Source organism: Rhinolophus hipposideros (genome assembly GCF_964194185.1).
Source record: "Rhinolophus hipposideros genome assembly, chromosome: 10".
Classification (NCBI taxonomy): domain Eukaryota; kingdom Metazoa; phylum Chordata; class Mammalia; order Chiroptera; family Rhinolophidae; genus Rhinolophus; species Rhinolophus hipposideros.
In genome coordinates this window covers 76,866,221-76,876,781 of record NC_138056.1, presented here as the reverse complement: position 1 = coordinate 76,876,781, position 10,561 = coordinate 76,866,221, and the positions used below count along the sequence as shown (strand labels likewise).

Sequence of the window (10,561 nt, the reverse complement as noted above, 5' to 3'; positions counted from 1 at the left end):
TGCTGGCTCAGATAGTAAATGGCCATCAACTGTGATTGGATGGCCATCAGCTGTGGCTAGTTGGCCGTCAGCTGTAACCAGTGAGTCATTGGCCACTAATATAACTGCTGTGGCTATGCTAGTATAAAATGGGGGCTAGCAAGAAGATATTGGCTGGCAAGCTCGGATTGTAGTTAGGATGGCGGGTTGCGGACTGTGTGGCTCCTGCTTCTTGTGTCTCCAACCCAGCCACCGGTGAGACTATAGTGGTATGACTCCCCTATCTATGGCTCCATGGGTGTTCCTTTTTGGCCTCACCATGTGTGGGGACAGAACCCCAAAAAGCAGTTTCCAGGCTCTCAGCCTCACATAGAAAGGTGCTGGCTCGGGTAGTAAATGGCCATCAACTATGATCAGATGGCCAGCAGCTGTGGCTAGTTGGCCGTCAGCTGTAACCCGTAAGCCATTGGCCACTAATATAACTGCTGTGGCTACGCTAGCAGAAAAGGAATGGGGGCTAGCAAGAAGATGGTGGCTGGCAAGTGCGGACTGCTGTTAGGCAGATTATGTAGATCCTGCTTCCTGTGTCTCCAGCCCAGCCGCCAGCGAGAATATATTGGTTTGACTCCCCTATCTATGGCTCTGTGGGTGTTCCTTTTTGGCCTTACCGTGTCCTGCGTTCTTGGGCGGGGAGCGGGAGCTGAGACCCTGCACGACAAATGGCGCAGCGAGCAGGGTCCCCTGCACGACACCATGTCCTGAGTTCTTATGTGGGGAGAGGGACTAGCGACCCCTCAGGCTGCCCTGCTACGACAGTGATAGTGGGGATAGAGGCCCAAAGAGCAGTTTCCAGGCTCTCGGCATCACATAGAAAGGTGCTGACTCAGATAGTACATGCCCATCAACTGTGATTGGATGGCCATCAGCTGTGGCTAGTTGGCCGTCAGCTATAACCAGTGAGCCACTGGCCACTAATATAACTGCCGTGGCTACGCTAGCAGAAAAAATGGGAGCTAGCAAGAAGATGGTGGCTGAGCGATTAAGTGGCTGAATGTGGATTGCGGATAGTGTGGCTCCTACCTCCTGTGTCTCCAACCCAGCCGCCAGCGAGAATATAGTGGTATGACTACTCTATCTATGGCTCCGTGGGTGTTTCTTTTTGCCCTCACCATGTCCTGCATTCTTATGTGGGGAGCGGGAGCAGAGACCTCTCAGGCCGCCCCGCGCGATAGTGATATAAGGTAAAAGATCCAATCAGTACCCAGATTTTCTAGTCAAACTTGGAGGGTTTAGATAAAAGTTAATAAGAGAAATAAATGTAGGATAATGATTAAGCTGTCACCTTCTTGGGAAAAGGGAGGGTAGAACCTTAATCATGAGTAAATGTCCTTTGCAAGAATAGAAAGGTAACATTACATGTTTCAAATATCTCCCAATTTAGGATCCTTTATCAATAAATGTATCTCTTCTGTTTCCTACACCCTGTCCAACTTCCATTAAGAGATAATTAGTCAGAAGGCTGAAGTTAGAATGTGGGGGACGAAGTCTACTGCAGAAGTGGGATAGTAGGAGAAGTCTAGGCTAGAATAAAGAGGGGCATTAGAAGGAAAATCTGATTTTGCAGGCTGGGGCAATTTTGATTAAAAAAAAGAGACAGAATAGAAAATTAAGGCAGGCAGCTGTTAAGGCTTTCATGCTTCTCTTCTCCACACACAGTTAGGAGTCATGAAGAAGCTGGTGGTTCTTCATAAACATCTAAATAGCTTTGGAGAAGCCCAAGGATTAAGACTAAATGGTACCCCCATCCTCTGGAATGTATTAGAGTGGGGCTATAAGACCTCAGAGGAAATCCTTCTTCATAGCACCATCTGACATGGAGCAAGACTAGTAAAGCTGAAGGGGCAGTGGGAGGTAGATGAATGATGAATGATCCTGAGCTAGAACCCATCCATGCCATTCGGTAGTAGGTCCATGGTGTGCAGAGCACACATAAATTTCTATATCTACCAGAAGCAGACAAAGTGTGAAAGCACTGCTGGACCTAGACATGGCAGGGAAAGAGATGAATAGACTCCTGTGGATGATGACTTTAAGACCAGGGACGAAGGTCCAGGGGTCTAAGGCTGCAGTGGTGAAAGTCAGCACGAAAGCTGAATAGACCAATAGCACCTCAGACAATGGAGCAGTCCCAATCAGCTGCTTTTCAGAGCTCAGCTAGGATCCACAGGGACTTACATGAATCTGAGGCTCCCCTTTTCTCCTAACTGCCACAAAATCATGTCAAACATCTTTTCCCCATGTACCTGGTTATATTAGAGAAGCATAGGCAGGGAAAGAGGAGATTTGAGAGATTAAGCATATGACCTAAAGAGCCTGAGCCATCTGCCTTAAAGAATTGCTAAATTATTCTACTTGACTCAGTTTATTGGGTTGTACTAAAATTTATACACTTCCCATTTCTCATATGCACTTGATTTGTGTGAAATGTCAGATGAGTGATATACTTAAAAAAAACTTTCTTTGAGCGTTTGAGGGTAATAGAATGAGTAATTTTGTAATCCTGCCTTTATTATAAATTAATTCAAAAAGGAAATAGTGAACAAAAAGCCATTTAACAAGAAAACTCTTTTATTGATAGAAAAACAAAACAAAATTTTTCATGAAGTCTGGTATCTGTTTTATTCTGTCAGATATACTCGAGTTCAAAAATCAGCTTTTTCTGTTGTTGTTCTTGTCATCATTACTGTTGTTAATCTCTCCACAAAAACAACTTAGTAAAATCACAAGTGCCCCTGCCTCAAACAGATAGGACCATCTTGATAAGACATTGTCCTCGATTAAATTCAATTAAATTCTAATTCTTAGCTCAGCATTCCTACCCGATACCCATTGTGTTGTTAGGTGGTGACATTAGTAAATATTGATGCCAAGTCATAAAAGCTGTTTCTCAAATGTTATCAAATAAATCAAAAACCAAATCAGAATCATATTTATGTTCAATCCAATGATTAAACACCCCTCTATAGATAGGTCAAGTCATTCTCACGTGAACTAAAATATCTATAAGTCACCATCATTAGTTCCAACAAAGGATGGCCTAGATAAGTGGCTTTTCAGATTCAGATTCAAAGTCCATATTCACATGGGAGTGGACGTGAGGAGCTTGACCAGATTAGATTAAAATTTCTTGTTCTAATTTAACCTATAACTTCCACATAATATCAGCTAGCAATTGCTCAACTGTCACCCATAGAAAAGCATTTAAAACACAATGGGGGAAAATGAAATTTTAAACATTATCTAATTGATTCAATTGATATAGATAGAAATGGTGGAAAAGTCAGATGCCGAAGTTTTTTAAAGCTAATTTATCCGTATTTTCCAAAAACTACTTACAAACTAAACATATAAGGGTCATATTTTAGCTATGCAGATATAAGTTGTATCTCCACACAACATGTAGGCTGAAAATAAAAAATCGAGCAACAATCCAGGTTTGTGGTCTAGGTGGTCCTAAACCTCTTCTAGATATTTTTGCTTTCCGTCTAGATAGTAAGACCACATAGATATGGTCATAAGTTCATTATCATTGCTACATTTGAGTCACTAACTAGGAAAGGAAGCTTATCTAATTACCCATTTCCTGAGCCAACCAGGACTCTCCCCTTTCATTAAATAAAGAGAAAGTCGTTCAGATTTGACCCCAGAGAAATAAATACATGCATATACCTGACTTCTCAGTATCCTCTTTAGATAAGAGGATGGAACAACTATTTGGTTTCCATCTCATTCTTGTAATGACAGAAAAGAGAATACAAAAAGTCCATTGTAAATTTGTACAAAATGTATGTATATATAAATACATATCTATGGGTGTATATAAATTCTAAAGATTATATCAATCTACATCTTTAAGATTCAGAGTCCCATACAGTTGACACAATGATGTTCTTTCTCCAATTTTCTCATTTTTAAAAACAGTAAGAATCAAGCATGCCACCTTATTAATACTAAATAGCAAGTGCAGAAGTTGAGCTGTAGCTATAGGGATTTGAAGCAATTAGTTTGACGGGACATCAGTGGATAAAATTTTAAAAATAAATTTAGCTATTTCCAGATTGCCTTTTGTTTCATACAAATGAAATCCAAATGCCCTGTTGGTAGCATCCATCCCAAACTCCTGAGACTGTCAATTGAGCTCTGTAAGAAGCAATGCTTTAAACAAGTTCTGTGCAAATTGCTTAGCTATGTGCTTATTGCAATAATTTGGTGGGGGACTGGCATTACTAAAATTTCACATAATTCTGTATCTCATAAAAAGTCTCAAGTGATACCACCAGAAACTTAGGGGTCTGAGTATATTAAACTCCGAGTCACATCTGACTCACAAACCACATCATCTTTACACAGAGCACTATTAAAAATATTAAACCATAGTCAATTAATGGAGAAAGGCACACATATTTAAAGGTGTATAATAAGAGCATATTATGGATGTGTGTGCCCATGTTTGGAGGTATCAAGATATTTTTAAAACAATATGCATAATCGTTTTTATTTCTCCTGTTTCTTCTATTCCTTTGGAGGGAAATTACATAGAACAATGTTGTAATTACCCCCTAGAGTGTACAGGCTGCTCGCTGGAAAGGGATTATTATTGCATGCCTTGAATGCACTATAATTCATAAGGCAAGAATGTATGAGTAGCTTCAGCACCAAGGAAATGGAATCATCATCCAGCATTGCTCACAACAGAACATCTTATTGCTTTAATAAAATGGGAAATTTTTCACTGCAAAAAGTGCACCAAATAAAGGGGAGAAAGTAATATTCATGCACTTAGTGGAGCTCATCAGAAATGAGAACACTCCCTTCTGAGTCCCTGATTCTATTCAAACTTCAAGTCCAAAAGTCATTCTGTAATAAGGTATTCAAGAACTACGGCCAGATGAAGGTGAACTACAAAACGTAACGGACTTTCTTCTCTACAGTGCCTTAGTCATTCTGATGGACAATGTGTGTAGCTCGGATGCACTACTGCATTCCCTAGTGGCCTGAGGGAGTTAATGCACTCTTTTATCTATTACTAGGAAGTGACTAAGGCACTGGAGAGAATCTGGTTCATTGTTGAACAGATTGTACCCAAATGTTATACCTGGTCTTCCTAATATTACAACATGTCATGCTTAAGTGATGATCCTCTGTGCTTCAGGAAAGGACTTGAGTGAATATCTAATGGGTGATTAAAATTAAGCTTATTGAATCTTTTTTATTAAAGATGCAGACCGAGCTTGGGCAATTTAATAGATGACCTAAAACCACAGAGGTAATTTTTTTCTCTGGAAAAGAGCACATATGCCTGGAACCGAGACAAATAATCTAGAACTACTTGTTACTTGGGAGAGGGATGCACTTAAGGGCACTGTTGCCTTATATTCTGCAGGTTAGTATGGACTCTTTTGGTTGAGCTTTTTGTAGAACATTCTAATTCATACATTTTCCAACATTTGAATAGCTGTCAGAAAACTGTTTTCCAAGAAAAGATGCCACTACATATAATTAAGATTGTAACATGCTTCTGGTTTCTTCTATCATCAATCCAGGGAAAACAAAGTGGTAAATAACCATAGGTGTATTCCATTTCTAGCATAGATGTTCTTGTCTGGCATTAGGAGAAAGAACAAAAAAAAATTAATCTTCTCTCACTTTTTTTCCCTCAGCCTTTCTTCATGTATTCATTGAAGTTAGGTAAACCAGACTCAGAAAGAGAAAGAGAACCCTTCCTTTGCCACATCTCAGATGCTAGCACAGATTTCTAACTACATAAGTTGCAAACATTTTTATCCTACAAGTAGTTACTGGGTTTAACTTCTCTTGAAATTTGCATGTCCTGTCATCCAAATTGCCCAACATCCCCACCAGTCTCACCTCCAAACACATACAGTACAAGCAAGCATACACACCACTGCCTCCAGGTGGTAACTGCATGCAGGGAGGACTACAGGCATTGTTTAAATATTAACCATGTTTTAATAGATGGCATTCCTGCACATCCATTTTTTTTCTGTTGTGATTGTTTCTGTTATTCGCAAAAGAAAAAAGAAAACATATATGTTATCTTTTTATAACAGTCTACTACATAGTAAGATACAAAAGAACACTTCTGGAAACAGCAGAAGCCAGGCCTTCACCACTGAATTCCTCATCCAGTGGTAACCATTATACCAACAGCTGGAAATTAAGAACAAGAATATACAGTTTGGAGGACGTAGAACAGAACTATAGTTTGCTTCTGTATGTGGTACCAATATAATAAGTATATAACAAAGGTGTACTTGTTCTAAAAGTTAAACAGAAACATTCTGGTTGGTTAGATACTGCACTTTCAGTACTGAACATCACCTAATATATATATAGATATATATATTTTTTACAAAAAAAAGGTAATTTATGCAATATTTAATAATAAGAAAACCGATAATACACACAAACCCGATTGTAGAAAAAGAAGAAACCAACAAAAAACTAGAATAGTCACTTTCCAAAACAGCCCCTCCTTGGCCTGCACAACCAAAGAAAGTAACCAGTTCAGTAGGCAATTTCAGCACCACACCCTGGCTGGACAGCTCCGGGATCCTTTGTGAATCCTGAAAATGCCACGAGTCAAAGGTGCACAGGTGGGGGCGAGGCAGGGAGCCAAAGCAGCAGATTTTTTTTAAACTCATCTAAAGATTTTTAACGTACTTCTGCTCGGCCAGCGAGGGACATATCTAAAAGTAAATTTAAATGCCTGTTCCTGGAAAAGGGTGTGGTTAACGGGTGAGAAGAGGGCTGACTGGAGAGCCGTACCTGTCATAAACGTTTTTCTGGGACTGTCTGTGACTTTTCTTGTAGTCCTGGTGCTTAATGTAGACGTTTTCTTTATAATATACTATCGCCTGAGCCTGGCTGAGGGAGGGAACGGGTAAGGGAGGGAAGCTGAAGGAAAAGTGAAAGCTTGGGGACAGGGGTGGCGGGGAAGGAAAGTAACTGAACCTTAACCTGACAGCTATGTACAACACACCGGGCCCCCTCCACTCCCTTTGCTCCGGGGTCAATGCCTGTTATATATTTGGTAGCTTGTGCGGTTTCTCCTCCTTATTGTGGGGGGGCGCAGGGTGGAGAGGGAAGACGCATCCTTCATTGACAATGAGAAATAATGTGATTTGTCATGCACTTGGATTGTGTTATTAGTATTATAATTACTATAAATATTAATAATAAAGTATTATTATCAGCGTTATTTCTTCTTCCGAGACTTTCCTCACCCAATATTTACAAATACCGCACAGTGCCTCGGCGGAGGAGAAACGGTAAGGGGTGGGGGGCAGATAAGGAAAGAAGGAAGAGGAGAGAGGAAAGAGGAACGTGAAAGAGCAAGGACAGAGGAGGAAAAGCGAGGACGGCAAAGATGCTGGAAACAAGGAAGGAGAGAGGACAGGGGCTAGACAATCAGGACAATACCACCGTCTGCAAAAGGCCCTCGCCAGCTGTGTCCAAGCAAGAGGAGGCTGCGTGTGCTCCTTGAGGACTGGGGGCCGGTGGCGGAGGTGGCGGAGCACAGGGACCCTGGCACTCGAGGCCAGAGGAGGAAGAAGAGGAGGGGGCCTTGGAGGGGGCGCAGAAGGCCGAGTCCCGGGGCTGCCTCTCCAGTCGGGTTTCTTTTACTTGGTGTGGGGCCTGGCCGCCCGCCGGGGGCAGCCCCCTGCCGCTGCGGTTGCCACTGCAGTGATCCCGCTCGTATTCCTCCTGAGCCCTCTGCATCTTCCGCTTCTTCATCCTACGCTTGTGGATATGGAAGGTGGAGAGGGACAGCACGATGAGGCAGAAGATGAGGGTGACCAGGACAATCAGCACCAGCGTGGAGGAGAAGGACTGGAAGAGCTGCTGTCCCACCTGCGTAATGCAGGTGCCTCCGCCTGCGCCGGGGCCACGGGCACTGGCGTTGCCGCTGCCGCTGGCGTTGGGAGAAGCAAAGGTCCTGTTGAGGAGACACGGCGGTAGCGCCAGCCTCAGCTCCTTGGGCGCCCTGGCACTCATCGGCGCTGGGCTGGGAGGGGCTGCGCCCACCAGACTTCCTCTCTTCGGCACACCGTTCCCACCGGCCAGGAAGAGGACGGAGCCCACGCCACCCAAAACAACTCCCTGGTGTGGGAGTGGGTGCGCGCGCGAGCGAAGGACTGAGGAAGCCACTGCAGGCAAGCAAGCCGGTAGGGGGGCGAGCGAGCGAGCGGTGCCCAGGAGATGCTCTCCGAACCCGCCTCGAACGCGTGTCCGCGCGCCCTCTTCCTTTGCCAAGGCACCAGGCTGCAAAGAGAACAGGCTTAGTTAGGATCCCTGCCGCTGCCCAGGGGAGTGTGGAGGACCGGAAGGATCAGCGCCACCGCGAAGCAGCCCTCTGGGCTCACTGCCTCGGCTGGAACAGCCCGTCTTCTCGGCAGCGGGTGGACCCCAGCCCGCGCGCCCCGGCCCCAAACCAGAGGCGCCACGCTGTGGGCTCCCTCCACTGTCCGGGAAGGGGTGTGCGCCGGCACCGCGGAGATGAGGATTACTCAGCAGATAAGGCGGCATGCCGGCGCCCTCCACAACTTTCTGATTACAACAGGCACGCAGCCCGTCTCGCCTCGCGGTCCCTGCTTCCGAGGGCGTCCGCCTCTCCTGTTCCCTGCGCCCTCTCGGCGGGCGTCTTCGCCTGCGCCCTACCCTTCCCAGCACCCACACCCTGTCGCCGAGCGGGCTCCGGGAAGGCAGTCCTCTCCTCCCTTCTCTCTACCTCCCGACTTTCCCTTTCCAGTCGGCGTCAGACCCTGTAGGTCCCGTTCCCATGGGGTTCCTCTGGCACCACAGCCCACGCCGCCTCTGTCCACAGCCGCGGCCGACGCGCAGGATCGCGCTGCATCCTTTCTCCATCCTTTTTCCTTGGTAACCCCCACCCCCAAAAAAGGAACTAAAGCACCTCTCAGCTAAAGCACATCTCGGCAAACGCACCATTTCCCTGTGCCCCCTCCCCCACTTAACAGTCTCCGGCTTCTTTCCACGGGGGGTTGGAAACCGAAGGGGGAGGGTGCCCGCCTGCAAAGTTTAGGTTCCCGACCTTCTCTCCGGCCTTCTCAGATCCAGCCCGAGGGCCCCGAGGCTCCTCCCGGGACCAGAACCAGGTAGAGCCGCAGAGAGCAGCAGAGCCCCTTGCCGCTCTCAAGAGGCAGCTGCAAACTGTTGCACTGCGGAGCAGCGAGGCGGCGCGCAAGCCCGGGCCCGGGCCGGGGCGGGGGCCGACGCTACGGGCAGGGGTGCCTGTGCAGGCCGCCGGGTCTGTGCTACCCACTAGCGCCCCGCCACCCTGCCGCCTGGCTGTCCCGAGCCTTTAGCCGCACCGCGTCCCTTACCTGGGGCTGCCGGCCGGCTGTAGGTGGGAGCCCCGCCGCGCGGCTGCAGTGGCGGCTGTAGGAGGCGCGGAGTGAAGGGCCAGAGACCAAGCCGCGCTGCCGCCGCCGCTGCTGCCGCTTCGGGGAGCTCAGCTCGCAGCCTATTGCCAGAGAGGCCGGTGACGTCAGGCAGCCACTGCCAGGGCTCCAAGCCACCCCTCAGGCCCCCACCCCACTCTCATACCCCAACATCTCGTCCTGGCAGAGCCTCCGCCACACACGTTGCCAGCCCTGCCCTTCCCCTGCCCAGGGGCTATGAGGAGCACCCCCGCCCCCCAACCCTGTGAGCAACCCACCTTCCGCACTGCTATGCCTAGGACCGTTGAAGCTTCTCTGGCTGCCTGATTCCTCACCTTCAACCCTTTCAAACTTGGTCCCAGGAACACATTTTTACACTCTAGACATCCATCTCCCTTCAAAGCACACATTAGATTTTTCTCCCTGGGCCAATGAGGATCACCCCTCACCCCTCTCTTGCCTATGCTGGCCTGGTTCTGAACAGAAACTGCATACATGAGATGAGAGGGGCATTTCTGATTGCAAGTGAGGCAGAACCTGTATTTAACATCAAACACTCCAAATTAACAGTTTTCTTTTCCATCAGCGTCTCCAACTTATCTTTCCACCTGTCCATGTCCCTCCTCTCTTTCCTCACACACTCATCTCCAGGCCCAAGACCCACTCAGTGCATGAAACACTCCCACGCTGATCATCTAGACGCTCGTGAGTATACCAAGCACATACAAGGTTTACATGGGAGGGAGACGGAAAATCACTCAGAGGAGTGCAGAAATGAACTGCCCTATGAAAATTCCGAGCATTGTGCCTCATACAAAGTGCCCCTCCATGGGCCCTAAGGCTGTTAAAAGCGCTCAGTGCCTTTGCTGTTGTAGTAACAAGAGCCTTGCAGCACAATGGGTAGAACTTCCTGAAAGAGTCTCATGAGCCTGCCTGCATCTGGACAGAGACTAATCAGCTATTGGTTTAGAATTCTTGGGAAAACATGAGTAGTGCCTTTGGTTACAGTAGCCACTTTCAAAATGAAATGTTCTCGTTTTTCTACTGGAGAAGCCAGATTGGAACAGCACATAAAAACACTGTAGGGTCTTCAAAGGCAC

The 10,561-nt window shown here is 46.7% G+C and overlaps 1 protein-coding gene across 3 annotated transcripts; it reads right to left on the bottom strand.

The window, feature by feature from the left end:
* Window positions 1-2,585: 2,585 nt before the first annotated feature.
* Window positions 2,586-10,121, bottom strand: LOC308503895 (uncharacterized protein C11orf87 homolog). 3 transcript variants are annotated; one of them, XM_081063663.1, is made up of 2 exons: window positions 9,740-10,121; window positions 2,586-8,325 (listed from the first exon to the last, which is right to left on the bottom strand). In XM_081063663.1, the coding sequence occupies exons 1-2, from the start codon at window positions 9,956-9,958 to the stop codon at window positions 7,471-7,473; spliced, it is 1,074 nt and encodes a 357-aa protein (XP_080919789.1). In that variant the 5' UTR covers window positions 9,959-10,121; the 3' UTR covers window positions 2,586-7,470. The 3 variants fall into 3 exon arrangements, with proteins under 3 accessions (XP_080919789.1, XP_080919790.1, XP_080919791.1); XM_081063664.1 differs by lacking the exon at window positions 9,740-10,121 and adding an exon at window positions 9,405-9,593; XM_081063665.1 differs by lacking the exon at window positions 9,740-10,121 and adding an exon at window positions 9,113-9,202.
* Window positions 10,122-10,561: the final 440 nt, after the last annotated feature.